We start from the raw sequence: 19,646 nt of genomic DNA on the forward strand, positions 1-19,646 counted from the left end.
AGGTGGCCCTACTCAAACTCCCGAGGCTCCTCTCCACCCATACCAGTTGTCTGCTGGAACTGCACTGCAGTTTTTGACCATTTTTCTCTTTCACAGTTTTAATAGTAAAGCTACATGAATTACACACTGTACGTATTTTTTTTTTTTGTGGGCCTACAGACCATTTCATTGCCCTGCCAGCACTTTGGATCAGTTTTTTATCTTCTCCTCTTAAATAATTGCCAAATAATTTAAAGGATTTAACTTGGATGCACACATCATTTGGTTATTCTCCCCTTGACTCCATGCTCTGCCCTCTCCATCACATAGGGCTGCCCAGCTACATCCCACCACAGCTTCTGTGCCTCAAAACCAGGTTTTAATAAAAAGAATCATGAATAATGAACAAGATCAATCTAAAGCTAATAATACATTTTTGGATGAACCCACATCTATGCTGAAACTGTTGACGCAGTTACTCAGCAGCCAGCCAGTCAACCGTCGTCTTCTGACAGAGAAGTGTGCTGTCCTTGCCAGCTGGGACAGGGAAAAGCACGAGCCCTTAATCTTTGCTAATCGTGAAGTAGTGAATCGGTTTGCAAAATTTGAGTTGGAACAGCATGGAAGAACCACAAGTTTCTGTTGCCAGTGGTGATATGGTGCTGATAGGAATCAACACAAAGACATGGAAGGCAACAAACAGATTTTGATAGGTCATGTCTCCAACCTGAGGCATGAGAACTATGACTTCTCTGAGGTTTTTCAAAATTTTTCTGACAAACCGCCAGTGATGACAGTGTACAACTTCTGATACGGTCTAACAGGGTCCGATACGGTCTAACACACACCTGTGGGGAAATGGGACTGCACAGTAGGCTGCATTGCTGGCATCTCCTGACCACGCACTGACGGTCACAGCAAGTGGCCCCTTTCTACTTGGGGGGGGGGGGGGGGGGCGGAATTATTCTTGTAAATGTAACTGTGCCCGTGCGTTTGCTACTGATGGTTTATGGTAACTGAAAAACTGGACACACATGTACATGGCATGTAGAGTAACGAGTCAGAAGTGTGGACGCCCAGTATGTACAGCTTCACTTATGGGTAATTAAAAAGGTGAGAGGTCTTCATTACCTGAGGCCTAATCAATAATCACCTGTATCTGCTGCATCTCCGTTTTTCTGTATCTCTAAAATAGTTAAATACTCGATGGCTGCACAGAATTGACCTGGCTTATCTCTCACAAACACATTCCAGCCCCAGTTGATGGCTGGCCACGCTGGCTGCCGTGGCACCGGGCACATTAATGACTACTGCACCGTGCCATCAGGGATTTTGACAAAATTTTAACTTGATGTTCCCTCAGGGAGAAAAATCAACAGCAGCCTTTATCTATGACTGAATGGAAAATGTTGTGAGATGGAGTCCTGTGCTGTTACATTTACTACAGTTAAATACACAAACCTATTTCAAAAACACCTGATGGGCAGCAGACACCCTCCCACACCCCCACCAACCTAGCATGCATCCTGGTGTGTTTTGGAAGAAACAAAAAGGGGTTTTTGTCAGAAAACCTTCATAAACTGTCTTACAGAAATCTACAGCTCAGCCTGGACTTGCCTGAAAAGAAAACCCCCAAACCAAGCCAACCTGGATTTGCCAAAAGGCTTATGATACCTTTGGGGAACCAGGTTCGGTGTTTACTGAAACTGGTGAACCTTGTTTGAGTTCACCAGTGAACTGAAAACTGGTGAACAGAGACAGGATCAGATTTGATAGCACTCAGTTTCATGCACCTCTGATTTAAATTTAAATTTTTGGAGTCAGGCTCAACCCAGCAGTGACCCAGCTGCTCTTGGACAAGGCTCTGTGGGAAGGGTCCCTCCCGCTGACCATGCCCCTTCCCAACAGAGATGCAACCTTGAACTGCACCAACCAACAATCATGCTTCGGACACTCGAAATGTTGGGATACTGGGCTTGCCAAGAGTGATACTGATCCATTGAAGACAGGAATTCTGAACTGAAAGCTTATTTCTGCTAAGGAAACTTCCTGGAAAATGACCAGATGGGTAATCCTGGAATGAAACACCACCATCCCCGGCATAAAGGAGTACCCATGGTAGTCACGGCAGCTGATTTATGGTGAAATAAAGATTTCAGGAAAATTGTACCAAGCACACAATGTGATGTGCCATGTAACTACATTAAGCCAACCTTAAAAAAGAGCAACAATGCAGAAAGCACTCACAAGTGGGTAAATAGCTATATATTTGCTACAACCTTTACCCCTACTAACCACGCAACACTGTACTTCTGGAAGCCAGGAGATGCTTGCTTGGTCTCCTGTGACACCGATTCACGCCTAGATGATTTCGTAGCTTTTCCTACTGAGCAATGTATAGATCTGGATGATGCTCTCTCTATTTGCACGTTGATGTCAATGAGGAAATTCCAGTAAAAAAAAAGAGTAATAGCTTTATATGGTCCACAGAGTTGGCATCAACATCCTTCCAAAGAAACACTCATCTTCACCTGACAGCCAGAGATAAAGTACCTCTGTGGCAGATATTGTCAGTAGCAAATGGAAAGGAGAGAGAGGAGAGATCGGCCAGAAAACAAGATAAAAGGGGCTGGACTGAAGCTGCTAATTACTTATGGACAAACATCAAATGAGAATAAATAACGCTGTAAGCTGGGCACCTGCATAAAAGGTGTTTACACTGATTTTTAGTTCTGCACTGTATTTTTGCTGTGCGAGATTCAATCATTGCTTATATTTTCCAGGCTTGTTCTACATAAAGTGCTACACGTATCACCTTAAGGAATGACTCACAGATTTAATCCGCCAGTTTGTTTTCTGTTTAAAGTCAGAGAGAGTTAGCCTAAAAATCTTCTTTTTGTGCACTTGCTTCAGTAAAGCTAAAGGTCCCTGGGCTTGTTTTAAAACATATTTCAATGTGACCTAGCTAATCCTTTAATACCAGCTTTCACTACCTTTGATCAGCCTCTTACTGTAGCTATAAGAGATTAGATCAAACCTTTAAAAACAGAAAGTTGGTTGCAGAGAATTTTCTTACTGCAGTGAATTAATATTGTGATCAACTCCAAGGTTGAAATATCTGGCCAAGGAGTGCGGGCAGTATGTCCTTTAGGGGAGATCTCTGCACAGACAGGCACTGCTGAGATTTGCGATGCTGTGGCACTCGCCTGTAGTACACAGGAAAAAAACTGTCTCTTCACATATTTGATATGTGAGTATCATATACATGATATATGATATAAACAGTGTTTTGATATCTACCAGCTGAAAACATCATGGCTGCACGTTTAGATATATTTTTAAACAGCGTCATGGTTGCACATTTGGATATATCATTTAAATAACACCATGATTGCACATTTAGAGATTCTGTATGTATCAGGTAACAGAAAATGCCCAAACCAATACCCCCATTTATTGTCCAACAACAAAATGTCACCCCCCATAGGAAGGAGTGCTCACACGGCCAGGACTATTGACTTACACAAAGCAGTATATGCAGTCAGGGATCTAGAAACCCAAATTCTATTGCAAAAGTGGAGATATATCAACGCTGTGTTTGTGTCAACAACACACTTTCTTCTATGACCATCTCAAGGGAGCTGAAAGCGGAGCATCCGCCCTGGCCACTTCCGAGAGCTTGGTCTGAAGGGGGCAGCCAAGGCCGGGTTTGGAGGGTAACGGTGGTTGTAACGCCGTTAGCAGAGCCTGGGAGCTAGACTCGGATCTTCAATTTATTTTATAAAGAGATCACAAGATGTTAGAACTTCCAAGAAATGCCTATTGACTGAATGCTGTCAGACGACAGGTTTCACTCATCTTTAGCCTGCCCCTCCCAGCTCTACCCCCTTTCAATACCATTTCAATCTTCATTTAGTGGTGACTGCAACTGAACAGGGGAATAAACCACATGACTAGCTCGCAGATGATTTCTTTTTAAAGATGTCACGAGCTGTCACTGATAAATAAAACAATCCATTAATGTCATGTTTCTTATTATTTCGGTATTTCCAAGGTCTTTACTGAAGAGTTGAGCCTTTTCCTTCTAGTTTTCCGGGAGACGTCCTACCTCGCTGCCTGTCCTTGACAGCCCAACTGGGGCACCAATGTATAATGGTAGGTGGTTGGTTGATAGGTTGCAGTGGTGCCAACACCGAAGGTGATAAATGACATATACCAGTTGAAAATTTGGGTCTGAATGCCTGTGCCAAAGTCTGTTCTTGACTGCGACCCTATTCTGCAACTCTTGCTCACAAACCCCATCCCTGCTGAAATGAGGTAGATCACATACATCAACTCAGGTGCTTAACGTAGCGTAAAACTAAACTGAGCTCAGCATTTGTGTTATTGGAAATATTTGTAATTTCACAAATTTCTCAATTAAAACAGCACTGCATGTTCTCTGTGCTGTCAGAAATATCGAGCTGAAGCATTCCCAAATTAGGGAAGAATTTATCCTTACCCCTTATCCTCAAATATGTTGATAAATTTGTGCACAAACTGAATCAGCAGTTTTAGAGAAAGGATTATGTCAGATTAATTTTAATCTAATCCATTTCTATCTCCCAAGAAGCTTTTTACTTCTTGCTTTTAATAATTTAAACAGTGACTGTGGCATAGTATAAAAAATAAATGATGGGAGATGCACTTTAAGTGGAAGTTACAACTCTCAATCACTTCTTATTTAAATGAGAGCTTCATATGCCTGATTTTAAGTTTAATGAAACCCATTTTTGCTGAACTGTAATAATCTTCAACATGTGGAACCAGACATAGAAGAATTATGCTCTCCTGCAGCTCCCAGAGCTGCCAAGGAAGCCTCATGTCTGACTCCTCCGCTCTCCGTAAAGCTGCTATGGAAAGAGATACCTCGACCGAATTTTGGGCTGTCAAGAAGAACCGCTGTCAGGCTGCTCAGACGCAGCCGCAGCGTTCAGGAGCATCACTCCACTTCTCGTGAGCGGGGACCTCGCCTCAGAGTTATGCTGCAAGGTACTAGGAATTGGCAGGTTTGGGGAAGTTATTTTCTGGTTCTTGGCCTGAGATAAGTCACTTGGAAGCTTTTCAAGCTCAACAGCTTATGCTCTGGAAACTACTTTTAAAATGTTGACACTTCTTTGGTCATGGAAATTTGACTACTGTATAGGACATGTGAGCGGCAGTCACTATTAAGAGAAGAAATCGATAATAGATTCAGGTATTTTTGATGCTGCACTGTTTGCTCTCCTCACGGTCTTCTCCACCTCCCACACATCTCCAATATACAGACTGCATCCTACTCCAATGAGCAATACCTAGACAAACTCTGTTTAAATTTTATTTTTTCCTACTCCAGGAAAGACACCCGTGAGCTGCTGAGCCCCAGTTCGTGGGGAACACCACCCTACTGCAGCATTTCCCTGTTTGCTCAGAAACTGAGCCTTCCCTCCACCATTCCCTGCATCCTGCAAGCAGAACCATCCATGCACACCATGATTTAACTCCTGCCCTGGGATTCAGAGAGGTCTGCGACACCTCCTGGTGCTGCATGTACCACATTTGCCAACACCGACCCCACTGCCACATTCAAACATGTCGAAAGCATCACTGACTAGTGCTAATGGAAAATACTTCTCTGACCCTTTTTCTTTCTCAAGCCCAAGGGACAGCTTACCTGCTTGTATTTTGTCTCCAACCTTTGGAGCATTCCAGGAACAGCTGCTCAATGAGCTTGCAGCATTTTGACAAATAGTTGAACCAACCTGAGAACCAGCTTAGCCGATTTTTTGCTTGGTTTCCTAGAGAAATGGAACTTCTACAACCACGTTGCCCACCCATCTGTGAGATATTCCTCTCTAAATTAGCTTCTCACTAATCGCAACCAAATCTGACCAAGCAGCAATGGCTTACACAGACATTAAGATAGAAGAGAAAGAGGAGAAACTATTAATGCCGGAATAAGGAGAAGGCAGGGGTAGTTCAGCACTTTGGCAACCTGCTTGGCAAGAGGCAACCACCCAGTCCTGAGCTTACGCGTTGTGCAAGAAGAACATTTTTTAAAAGCTCTGGACATACCACACTGGAAGAAACTGCAGGGAAATAAAGACTGAATATTAAGGTTACTGGAGTGGAGTGGGGACATAAAATGTTCCAGGTCACTTGCCGCGTAAGAAATATGGCAGGAGAAGCATTCTTATGCTAACAAATACAGAAAAGTAACAGAACTTCTAGGATTCAACTTTCCATCCTTCTAAAGATTTCATATTAATCGGAATACGCCATAAGAAAAAGATCTGGTACCTATTTAACACTTAGAGGAACATGTTTTCAAGGCTCTCGCCCAAAGCCATTCCGAGCTGGTCATCCAGTGAAATGTAGATGCATTCACTTGCAGAGTAGGCAGAGCACGCTGATGCTATCTGGACAGAATTAAATAATGCCCAGCTTTTAGGTAGACGTTAGGTGGAAATGTCCTTGGCCTCCTTGACTATATGCTATTTCTAGCACAATTTCTTCCCTTTCCATTACCTCTTTCAAGGTCGTCAGTTTTCCAAAGTTCTAACATACATTTTGCTTAATGTTGACTGTAAGGACACCGATGGAGAATATTAAAAACATTTGTTCCCATTGTTACAACAACGTCTCTAAACATTTATTAGTAAGGTTTAATTCTTCACGAGTGACAAATGAAAAGGCGGTGTGACTGTCTTCAAAGAAGAGAAACAACTGTAAGGTTGGCACTATGGGATGGGGAGTAAAAGGGCACAAATACTTGACAGCAACTGAAGAAAACTCTGTTCCAAAGCACTCTGCCGAGCAGCGCTGCTCGGGGGGCGAAAGCCCCATACTTTGATCCTTTGATAGTATGAAAATGCCTGATAATTGCCTTTTTCCTTCTGCACTGTTCTGATTAGTTTTCCCAGATTTTTCTCCCCTTCCTCCTTGCACTCTGCAGCAGGGGCTGTATAAGCATGAGGGAATACGAGATGTGATTTATGCGACAGATTATTTACAAGACAAACCCCTCAAACCATTCATCACATAAGAGAGGCCATCAACCAGACTTACAGCCAAAACATTTTCACTGTTTCCAGCCCGTGAAGTGCCCATCATCGCTTTTAAAAAAAAAAAAAAAATATAATGAAAGGAGAGAAAAACTGACCAGATGAGTAAGCACGCACTAATCATTTTTCTGCAGAGCACAGAAGTGGTCTTAGCAGTAAAGTGCTTTCTGAAAACATGTCTGGTGTCTACACTTCACTACCTACCGTACAGCACGAAAGGCTGAGATTGAGATGAAATCAGAATTGCCATCTCTTCTGTCAAATGCTAAAATTTAGTTAGTTCTACTTGATTAAGCTGTGCAAAAGAACTAAAAGTTCTCCTAGCTACTGGGGGAAAAAAAAAGGCAGGAGAGAACAAGAAAACCTGAACACATCCATTACGTGAAAAGATGTGAGAATAATTCTCTGTCAACATTTCAGCTCACAGGCACAGGCTCCACGGCTGTGTTTCCAACAGGAGTAATAGCATCAGATGGGAAAGAGTTATTTGAACAACTGAGCGTTAATGAATCTCCTCCTCTTCGGGAAGATGGAATTTTACAAGTGCATTGAGAACACGGGCACCGCAGAGACAGAAAACTTATTTTCCTTTAACTCTTGCCTTCGTTCAGCCAAAGAGATGTGGTTCCCAGACACTCAGGAAGGTCACCTGCCTCCGTAGCAGAGGGACAAGGTGTCTGGGGAACTGAGGTGCAGGACCACAAATCCTGTTGGGAAGGTTCAGTTCCTGGGTCACGAGGAACATCGTTAGCAGCCCTGAGCAAGTGGGCAGGAGGAGACACATCCTGGAGAAACACCAGCAGGTTTCCATCTGCTTATCTGAGCACCTTGCTACCTAAAAAAGTTACCAGCTGACTTAATTCTTCCACAGATCACTCAGATAAATTAGGAGTGGGAATAAATATGCTCTAGATGTGAGGAGTGGTGGTATGGGCTATGGACAGAGATCTCGGAATAAGACATACCTCTAAGGAATGCAAAGGGAACACAACAGAATTTAAATAAACAAGTAATGGAGAGCTCATTTTCCCCAGATCTCTGTGTACATTCACCATTTCTCACAGCACTCGGATATCTCAATCTCTAACTCTATGGGGTTTTCCCATGAGGGCAGGAAGTCAAATGTCATGAGAACATGGTGTATATAGATCTTTCTAAAGATGAACCAAGAGAAAACCGGGGGTGGCGGGGGGGTGGTGGGGAGTGAAGAAAATCCTAAAAGACAAGGTCATTTATCTTCCCAAAGAAGGGCTGGGGAAAGATTTACAGACTCATTTGTTCTACATGTTTACGGGTGTGCTACCAGCCTGTCAAGTACACACCTTTCTAGGATTGTATTTTTTAATCTTTAGACTCACAATGAAATGCCAGGGATGTTAGAAGGTATTTGAAAACTGTAGTAGTTAAAATATTAACTAACCCTGCCCTGGCTACCAATTAAATCTAGTAAAAGCGGCAGCTAAATGATTCAGTTCCCACAAACTTAAAAAGAACTCTTTGGCACAAAGGCATATTTTGGTCTTAAAATTTGGAGATAAATTAAAAGGACAGCAACCTCCAAATACCTCCCAGGAATATCCCCCATGGAATACAACTTACATTCAGAGCCGTGAGAAACACAAGCGAGTGTTTGCTTTGGTTTTTGGGGCTTTTCCTTTGTTTGTTTCAATTAAGTTTATCTTAACAAAAGAAACCTATCTTGCCAAATTTGATTAACAACACTGGAAAAAAACAAAACAAGAAAAACGAATGTGTTTCCCCCTGCAAAGCTGCTCTCAAAAGGAAAACATTTTCAGCAAGAGCTTCAATTGAACACTATTTTAGGTTTTTAAATGCTTCATGGTTTCTAAATATATCTAAATGTAATAAAAAGGCTTAAAAATAGAATGGAATGAAACACTTCAGACAAACCAAAGGTTGTTTTGGGTTTGTTTTTTTCATTTTGGCTAGCAACTGCCCCCCCACCCCACAATCGATTACTCCTACAGCTCCTCTGCCAAGCGACGGCAAATGGTATTGATCTAGTAGGGCTTTAAAAACGTAAAGCAATATAGCATTGTTTTATGGCATCTAACTTATAGAGCTCATCCTAAGACATGCTGAGACACCTTAACTAGTCTCATCAAAAAACTTTTTGATGTTCCTCCCATTTCCAAACCCGTTACTGTGATTCAGTTACTGGGGACTGCCCAGTTAACGCTGCGGTAGCGGCCAGTGGCTGCAATGGGGACCCTCATGTGCTTGTTGCCACAAAACCGAAGCTAAATTTTAGCTACAAACATACTTTTGGGATCTTTCACTGTTCTCTCTTGTCCATTTAAATACCTACAGCCACTCATCATGTTGTTACATGGGCCATGTTCCCATAGCAATGTTTACTCTTACATTGTGTTTCCCATAGAGCTTCACAGGTAGAATGGTTGACACATGACCATCGTTAGGCTTTTGATTAAAAAATAATGAGGAAATAATGGAAATAATGACCCTGGGCATGAAGGGGTTTCCCTCATTATCTCAGAAAAATGCTAACAACCCAAATAGGTTTCTACTAGTTCTTACACTGATTTAGTGTCTGTAAATGAACAAATAGGTAAGGTAAAAAAAAAAAGGGAAAAGAACTGAAAATTTCTAAAGGACAAGGCACCATAAATACAGCAGGACTGGCTTCAGGGGCTCAGGCATCTACTGCTCCAAAAGCAGAAAATACAACGGAAGCAAATGTTTGATTTGCATTTATTCTGGTTTTCAGTCCAGCAAATTCCCGAGCTCCAGATGAACATTTATATTCCAAATTTCCAGCACTCAGCAAGCACTTCATCATAGGAGGCAATCACATCATTATGCTGCTTAACAGAATGGAACCCCAGGATGCACCGACCTGACAAAACAGCGACTCCCCGCTGAAATCACGCTGCAAGAAATACACATTTCATTTTCATCTTGGGGGACCCAGGGAGGGGGAAAGCCAAGATTCATATGCTTGAATCTCCAACTCACATTAAACTAAAAATTGGGACAATCCACGGCGATGCCCAATTTGTTCTGTGCAAGCTGCACACAGCCCATTTTATGATGCTGAAAATACTTGTTAATCATTTGGACTCATTTTCAGGATGAATTTCTTGCAACATCTGAACAGTAGGAAGCTCTTTATTTGGCATCATTAAGAAGAAAAAAAACAAAAAACCTCAACAACTAATGTATGTAGGCCAACATAATCTCACTTTTAGCTGCCGGCACTTTAAATATGGATGTTTCCAAGTAGCAAAGTATTAGAGTGAACTAAAGTTGAAAGGACAAAGGTCTGGATGCAGATAGACATTTTTTTAGTAAAAGCCACAGTTTTTAAGACCAAGACAACCAATGACACAGCAGTGGATAGGAAACGATTCCCTTCTAATTCACTATTTTTCTAACTGGAAAAGGACATAAATACTCATGCCTCACCTCTTCAGAGCAACAGCTACTCTCAGATTGAATAGTTTTGCTTCCACACTTTTTTAAGCTGTCCTTTGCAATGCAGAACAGAAACTAAAGCAAAAAATTAAAAAAAAAAAAAAGAAAAAAAAAAGAAAAAAAAAAAAAAGAAGAAACCTAAGAAGATTTCTCCCCTCCAGAGTCCTACGCTTCAGCATTGGTCATTAGTGTCCCCAGACACCTTTTGCAAGGATGATGAAGTTAGGTTTGCTGTCCTAATCAAATTTCAAAATAAGTAATTGCATTTTCTCTATCTTAATGCCACTCGCACTTTCAACGAGATATATTATTTTTCCCAGCTAACCTGAACGTTTTTTACTGTTGCACTACAACGTTAAGTACTTGCAATGTTATATCCCAGAGGTGGGATATTGGGGTATTGGAAGGAACCGATCTCTACAGCTTTGCTTTGCAAACACTCCCTCAGACCCTGGGGATGGAAGCTGCCCATGAAACACGGCGGTTTTCCGACATGCAGCTACTTCCCCGTGATATCTGATATTCTCTTATGGACCTCCATCTGCCCAGAGCTGGAACAGGAGATAGCTGCGGTAATTGCGCAGTGACTGCTAGAGACCAAACAGCTTCGATTGCAGTGGGAGACGTGCAGTTGGCTAACGGAGACGCAACGCACATGACTGAAAAGCGTTAACTTTGCAAGTTGTGACTTTTAAAAGTCATGCTTACTTCTAACCTTAGGAGGAAGGAAAAGAAAAGGAAAATATTGCCACAGAGAAGATTAATTCCTGCAGAACAAGGGTCTCGGTTGAATTAACTGGACCTATTTTGACTTTCCACTAAATACTTCCTATGCAAACCAGAAAACAACAGCCGGCATAACTCCTGCCCAACTTAGTTATGACATTGTAATAGCATCAATTTAGACTAATTGTGGATCTGGCTACAATTAAGATGATTTTCTAACTGGAATAGAGCAGGTAATAGATGGTGGTCATGTAGGAAGTCATCTCCCATCCAAATGACTGAGGGAGACAATTACCCTTCAGTTTTCTGCCTGTCTGGGCACCAGCGACACACTCACCTCCCTGTCACCGTAAGATGCTCCTTCCCACATACAGAACCCAAACTGGAAATAATGCCAGTACCTTTCTGCAATGTTTGTCTACCACCAGTACATACATCCAACCTAAAATTTTCCCACGCATCCCCTGAACAATTGTACCACCATTTCCTTCTCGCTGCTTATGCGAATCACCACCAGCCGCCACATCTCCACGCAAGGTGTTCGTGCTCCAAACATTTCTTACAGCAAAAGAGAAAACTCTCAGTAACCACAGAGCGAAGCTTCGCTAAGGAGACAAAGACAAATGTGCACGATTCCTGCCGTGTCTCTGCATTGTCCGTGTAGCCCCCGTGTCCCTCGAAGAGCCGGCAGCCTGCTGGCCCGGGGAGACGCAGGAGGCAGCTCTGCTTGGCCGCCAGTGCCAACAGGAGCGGGCTGTGCGGCAGGGGCTTGTTCTAAAAACTGGAAAGGGCATAAAAACTCAGGCCTCAGCTCTTCAAAGCAGTGCAGCTCAGCACCCAGCTACCCCTGCCCTTCCTGAACTTGGCCCATTGACACTATCCCACTTTGTGCAGCACAATTATTTTGTGATAGGATGAGGGCGAGCATCCCTCTTCAGCCTCACATTCAAGGCACTCAGATGAATGGGGTTTAAGTATCATGAAGCTTTTCTGTTCCAAATCTCCCCTCCTTTTTTTTTTTTTTTTTTGCTACGGAAATGAAGCTAAAACTGATGCTTCACCTGCAGCACTGCAGTCCACAAATGAGCTCATGGCTGATCCACAACCCTATCTTTGGCAGCTTCTTCATCAGCTGTGGCAATGAGACCCACCTGAAGGGCTGAGGTGGCAAGCTCCATCCATGCAGACCAGAGGGCACGTGCTTTTGGGTATAGTTAACACTACAGGAGCCCACTCTCATAGAAGTTAGATGCTGTGATAATGACTAATTTTGTGGACTTGCTATCACAGGTGCAAGAACTACCTTCAAGTCATGAACATCAGAAACCTGAGATACTGAAACTCTCATGATAATCTCGGAACTGAAAGGAAAAATGGCATCTGAAGTCAATAGATGACAGAAGCCCTAGCTGAATAAATTAAGTGGTAGGTATGCTTGCCATATAGCTCCTTCCTCACAATATGTAAAAGCAAGGTTTCCCGTTGGTCTGCCCTCCAGCTGGTCGGACCAAGTGGAAGAAGCTCCTTAAGCCCTTGTCTCCTCCTATCTCAGCAATAAAAGCAGCCTAATGGCAAATAGCTTGCCAGGCAACTGTCATCCTGCTCACAAGGACAGACAGATTTCAAAGCAGGATTGCAAATTTCTTTAAAAGGGACACAGGTCCATAAAAGATGACTGCTTGTTTGCGACGTACTGAACAACCCCCTGATGAAAGAGCCAGCCGCAACGGCTGGTTGTTGATCGTGGTGGTTAGTGGCATGACACACAGCCATGTCTGAAACAGCATCCGGCAAGAAAAGGCAACTGACTGACTCCCTTTCTAACACATTTTTTGATATAAATATAACAGTACAACACTTAACACACAGGGAGCAGCTCTGTAGCCTTCCCTCTTAACTCCTTGTTAACTACTTTGTAACATAGTGAAATATATTGAGAATCTGGAGAACCCCAAAAACATTGGTGTTAAAATTCAGAAGCTCCATAAGTGTTTGGTGTTCTTTGGATTCTCAATATATTTATACAGTCCTTTTGCTGTACTTAAAATCTTACAGACAATTCAGAGTAGAAGGTTAGAAATATCGCTTATGTTGATGAGAGCTGACCTCTTCTCCCTCCCAGCCCCTGTCCTGGGTGGGCGCGCTGTGCCATTGATGCTCCACACCCCAGGATAACGTAGGTTAGAAATGTGACTATTGAAAATGCCCAGGGAATACAGAAGAGCATGACACAAATGCCTGAAGGATTTCAGGCTGATCCAGCCCAGCTTGGCTAGATCTGAAACCTGTGCCTCTCACTGAACCCCAGGTGATGCTCAACGAGTTGGTGAGGTGTCTGCAGCGTATTCTCCAGATCCGATCTGCTCAAGCAGTGAGACCCCAGTTGCCGCCTGGGCCAGTGACCAAGGGACAGTGGGCAACACAACGCAAAGATACCTGCAGAGCTCTGCTGTGGCCAGGCATAGGGTGGGACAGGTCCAGCAATTGTCACAGGGGCCAGTTTCCATAACCATACGGGGACATACATGCCATTGCCCCTGTTCTGAACAGCAAGTGTAACATGTAACAAGTCAAAGACTGAAAAACTAGTAAGATTTTAGGAGGGGATCAATCATTTTATAATACAACTATAGTACTCTACAGAATATGTGTCGATAAGACCACTCTTAACACCACAGATTGGGGTTTTTTTCTGCCTGTCTGCTACTATGGCTTTTCCCTTTCTCCATGAAAGTCAGAAATCTGCCTCTTTCTAAAGTGTCAGAGATACCAGGGACTGTCAAGGGAAGACAGGTTAAGTCCTTTTCTGCACAGTCTGTATTTCCGGACACTCAATGACCCCTGAGTTGCAATCAGTACCTGTCTCTGTAATAATAATGGATTAAAATGTATCACCAGAGAAAAACAATAGTGCACAGAGTGGCAAACCTTCAGCGACTTTTGGTAGCAGAGTTTCTCCATCATCCTGTCTCTACCTTCAGATTATGGTTTCCAGAAAACCAGGTGTAGGTGTGAAGCCCAGCAGAGAATACACTGATGTCTTCAGCATCCCTATGTAACTTGCTGGCATGTTATTTCCTCCTCTCCTACAACCCCCTCCGATAAGACCTTGTCCACGTCTTCTATATATGCACACATTGCTTTAGTGTGCATCAGTTCATCTCCTACATGCATCCTCATACGCAGTAAAATTAGGCTCTTTCTCTGCACTGACACCCAACTAGAGATCTCCCAGTGTGTTTAGTCAATAGGACCACGCAGCGTGACCCACTCACTCAGACCAGCACCACCACAGCCTTTTCCTTTAAGGGGGGCCATTTTAAACTTCCTGAAACATAACCTGAGAACGAAAACCTTGCAAATTGCTGCTGAGTGCTGAAAGCAAGAGAAAGAAATGGCTTTACCTCCAGAATGTGGCGGTGGTCCACACAGCAGCACCATCCCCTGGCCCTGGCGGACGGACACCGTGCTTCTCATTCTGGTTTTGAAGTTCTCAAGATCTGCCAAGAGAGAAAGAACTCAATTAAAGGGAGTGTAATGGTTTTTTCCTCATGAGAAGGACAGAAGGTTCATTAGGACTTTGCTGTGTGACAGAGAAACAAAGTGAACATCAGCTTGGTAGGTGCGTTGGTGGGATGTGGGTGACATGCGGGGCAGGGGGAGGCTGCTGTGGCTGCCAACCATCATAAGCAGCAAAAATGCCTCCGCAGGCTGCAAGGCTGGTAAGGGGGGAAAAGGTGCTGAGATTCACCCAGGGCAGAAGACATGCCTAGAGAAAACTCCAGCAACCTGTAATGCTGCTAGTTTTACTTTATGAAGAATTACTGCCTTAAAAAATCGCTACCTTCAATTATGTTATAAGCCAGTTCTGCTTCCCTTTAGGAAACTTGTAACTGATGCCCTTGCAACTCACGTGTAGAAACCCTTCCCTTCCCATAAGAGAGTCTCTTGGAATAGCTGTACGTCAGCCACACAGTGCTTTAATTAAATTAAATTCCTCCTTCCACCTCTCTCCTTTTCCTCTCCTTCAGAGGCCATGAGCTACAAAAATGCAACGCCCTCTCGTCTCTCCTTGCACACTGAATTCAAGAAACTTGCTATTAAGTAAGGAGGTGACTCCGTAAGCCGAGCACTGGCACCAGGTATCAATCAGCGCCACCGGCTGCTGTGCAGGAGCACTAATACGCTGAATCACTTCGATAGCCTTTTATCTTTATCAGTCCCTCGTATTTCACTTCTCATTGCTTTGCTTTCAGTGTAGCTGAGCTGTGGTTTGGTGATTACGAACCTGTTGTCAGTGCAGTTGGGAACCAGAGAAAACACACAGCTGATAAATATTTAACAGGAAGAACTAGCAGGAACATCATTATAAGGTTACAAGGATGAAAAATTAAGCCTTGATTTTTATCCTCTCTTGAAGATATTTTCTGGAAGCACTGGCACGCATACTTAAAAAAAAACTTAAATAAACAAAATCAGAAGAAGTCACTGCTTCAGTTTAGAAAGCTTCTTCATGGATCCCTCCTGCTAAAGCTGAATTCAGGACAGAATCCAGGCAAAAGCGGATTCCACTGCAGTGGAAGCAGCGAGTGACAATCTGTTACAGTGCTAGTAGTCATTGTGAGATTTCCAGCACCGTTCTGCTGTACCCTTACATTGTACGTTACCTCATCCCTAGGATCTTATTATTATATTATTTCAGCTTTTCCATTTACATTTTAGTGGGTAAATATTGGGGGGACCTAAAAAGCCTGCTGCACTGCAGTGAATTATCTGTGAAACCAAAACCAGTGCAAACCATTCACCCTCCCATCTTCCTCCTGACCACGAGGTCGCTTTGGTCCAACAGACCCCAGGCGGTGCTGAGCAAGTGGCGTTATCACACCCTTGGGGCAAAATGGGTTCACACAGAAGGTTCAAAACTACACCTGAGTTTAAAACTGGTCCACATTTAACCTGGGGATCAATTTAAGGGCAGGTTCACCAGTGTGAGCTGTCAGTCCAGACTCTGTGTAGGTACAGGGAGACAGTAAAGCGTGGAATTTCCCAGCCACAAGTCGTAGTCCGAGTCTACAACTTTGAGCAGGGTGATTTTCTTTGTCCTTCTGTCTTTTTTTTTGGCCTAGGAAAAAAGGCAGAAGGAAAACAGAAGAAAACCCTTTATCAATGAAAATAGAGGGATATAATTTTTCTGTCCTAAATTCTATAAAAAAGGTGGAATGTCACTTTTCAGGAAGTATTATTACATTCCTCTGGTCACCTGCCAGTCCGATAGATTTAAATGTATTTTGACTGCATACAGGCACAAGATTGGATCTCATCCTCCCTGAGGACAGTTGCATAAGGAATAATAGCCTAAAACCCAAATGATGCCTGGAGGAATAAGTGTGGTACTATGAAACATTTTAACATTCATACTATTTTTCAATAAATGAAAAAGTAAAGTAAAAGCAAAACAAGTCCCAATCACCAAAAGAGATGCTTTATATACATGTATATACACACATACACGTATAGATGCAGCAGAAAAAAATTGCAGAAGTATTTCTTAAGAGTCTCAAATGATATATAATGGAAGATTATTCATACCTCTAGCTATTTATATCTTTCTCCGTGCTGACAGAACTAATACATTATGCCATATGCATACACATACATACACACAAAAAAAATTTAGAGATTACACAGAAGTCACTTTTCAGGCCTGAAACCTAAAAAAGCCATACGCAGGTCTGCTTTGGAACATAGGAAAGAAAAATTGCATCAGCTCAGAGCCTGTGTGTTTAAGCCTACTTAGACAGTGCTCTAGGGAATTCTTCGGTTAATCATGGGGGAGGGAATGGGAACGGTCTTTCATTACCAATCACAAGAAACCGCTACGTGCTTGGTGACCCAGCAACTCTTGATTACGACAGTATGGAGGGAAAGTGCATGACTCAACAGTTTAAATGCAAATCTAGGCTTCTAACTTTTTTTGCAAGGAAGAAATAACCCTATTTATCGACAAAACAGATGGCTATATATTTATGACAAGAAAAGGATTGCTACCCAGAAGGGGAGTTTCTGCTTGAACGAACAACTAGAAAATGATGGAAGAATGGTCAAAATCAATTGGAGGCAGCAAGCAAATCAGAGCATTTGTCACTATCGCTCACAGTGCAAACTATCAAGCTTTGAAAGTCAACCGTCAGTTCTGAAGAGCCTCACGCATGTGCTTAAAATCTGGCTCCAAGTAAACTAACAAGATTAAGGTAATTATAAGAAAGGCTAATGTCTCATTAGGCTGATTATGCTCGTGCATTCTGAAATCCACACTTCAAGTTTATTTTTGCAATAACTAAATAGTAACTTGAATTAACAATAATATCATTAAGATTTCATTAATAAGAAAATCCACTTCACCACCACCTTGCAATCTTACCAAGAAATTAGGAACAGTATTAGTGTTGTTGAACGGTTACAAAGTGTAAAGATTAGTGATGTGCAGACTCAAGAGGTTCCCCTCTGCTCTCACGTGCTGGGCAAAGCGAACAAAACCTTTCCTACAAACTCCTGCTCAAATGGGTGCAGAATATTGCACTGAAATTTTGTCCTGCTGAATTCCCCATTCATGGGGGTAAGACCACTTGTTAAACAACAGTTAAACACACCTGGAGAAAACCACCCCGCAGGAAGCTTTAACACAGATGTAGCACTCTAACACTTCCTTCCCCACATTTGTTATCTTCTTCCAAGGGAAACACAGACGTCTAGTGCCTCTCTAGTGCCCGAAGAGTAGGTAAGAAATTATTATCTATACTTTTGACATTAAAAATCAATGGGACTGCAAAAGAAGAAGAAAAAAAAATAACCCTCACAGCTACAGCATGACTCTGAATTACCGCGTAAATGGTTCGGCTCTGTGTGTCTCCCCTGACGAGAGCATTAAGTTCCACTTTGCCTTGCACCCAAGGCCAAAGACCTTGGCTAACATATGAGGATTTTTGTTCTTATTTGCCAATAGAAAAAAACAACCAACAAACCCAGAAAACTGCCAGAAGATTTATTAAGCCAGCAAGCTTAATTATTTCTTGGCACACTTACCATTTGGAAGGTTTGAAGCAGGACCATCATACCTGTGTGTTTCCCTTGACACCAGCTCTCTGGAAACGGCACCTGAGCAGAAGCAGGTGACCTTGGAAATCTGAGGTTTGCAAGTGTCTGGCTGCTGGACCTGCCACTGTGCCCCAGCAGATGCCCCCACGACACGGCACGGCTGTTCAACATGTGCTGCTACAGGGCTGGCCTCTACTCATGTTTTTCTCACTGCTTCATATTTTACCTTTTTTTCAATTGTTTGTTTCCTACTCCTTCTTGTCGTATTCTTCCACACTTTACTGTTGATCCATTTCTCACGTGCACATTGTCAACGAGATCACTGACTCCCAACGCAAGTACTTTTGCCCATGTTTTGAAATGAAAACAAACAACACAACAAAAAAACCCACAAGTTGTTGAAAGACAGCTGAGGATGTAGATTAAAAGAAAAGAAAACAATTTCAGATTTGGGAGGGAGGCAGTGAAAGCCTTGAACAGGTCACTACTTTCACCGACAGAAGTGAGACGTTCCTGGTTTCCATGTAGAAGCACCATCATGAGGAGACAATGCCATCTCTTGAAGTGTTTGCTAACCCAGTGGAAAATGTTAATAAAAGCCAGGGGCATGAAGTTGAAGTCATGGAAACGGAGATGAGAAATTACACTTATTATGAGTGATGATGATCCGCTGCTGGAATAAACTACAACAGAGCGCAGTGGGTTCAGTCAGCATCCTCGATGCCTGGAGATCAAGACCAGCTTTCTCGAACATCTACAAACACTAACTATGCTTTAATCACACTTCAGCAGCCAGGTTCAGTTAGGGATAAACTGGTGGAAAACACGAACCATGATAAACATGAAGCCACATTCCAGGGCACTGCACCCATTGAGCCTTCAGGGGCATGAAATACTGGGGAGGAAGAGGAGGTCTGGAAGCCAGTGTGACAGTGTCTGGTGGCCTGATGCCCTCTTAACACACCTGAGAGTCCCAGAGGTTTGCTGCCTGGGACCTGGCAACCTGGTATGTAAGAAATCTGAAAATTAGGACTAATTATTAAGTACCCCATGGAGTACAAAATACCTTGTAACAGAGAAATAAAAGACCTGGTCATTTAAGGAGTTTACAGTTAAACGTCAGCCACAATGCAATGAGCACTGGTAAATAGAAGGGACAGAACAAGACAAAGCAAAATGATGCCTGGAAGTGGTAAGTTCATTAAGTTTTAATATGCAGGCATCTTTGTGGCTTAATTAAAATTTTTAGGGTTTGAATTGTTTCAATTACAGTGATCTGTCATTGCACAGATCAAAAAAGAAAGGAGC

The 19,646-nt window shown here is 42.7% G+C and overlaps 1 protein-coding gene across 4 annotated transcripts in view; it reads right to left on the reverse strand.

Annotated features, from left to right (window-relative positions):
- Window positions 1-19,646, reverse strand: part of CNTN4 (contactin 4) — a 345,846-nt gene that overhangs the window by 93,522 nt on the left and 232,678 nt on the right. For all 4 annotated transcript variants that reach the window (XM_063347948.1, XM_063347947.1, XM_063347946.1 and 1 more), the window contains one exon: window positions 14,648-14,743. In XM_063347948.1, the coding sequence (XP_063204018.1) occupies window positions 14,648-14,743 (96 nt within the window). The remainder of the gene's footprint in view (window positions 1-14,647; window positions 14,744-19,646) is intronic.

The sequence above is a fragment of the Chroicocephalus ridibundus genome, chromosome 10 (assembly GCF_963924245.1).
Source record: "Chroicocephalus ridibundus chromosome 10, bChrRid1.1, whole genome shotgun sequence".
In the NCBI taxonomy this organism is placed as follows: Eukaryota; Metazoa; Chordata; class Aves; order Charadriiformes; family Laridae; genus Chroicocephalus; species Chroicocephalus ridibundus.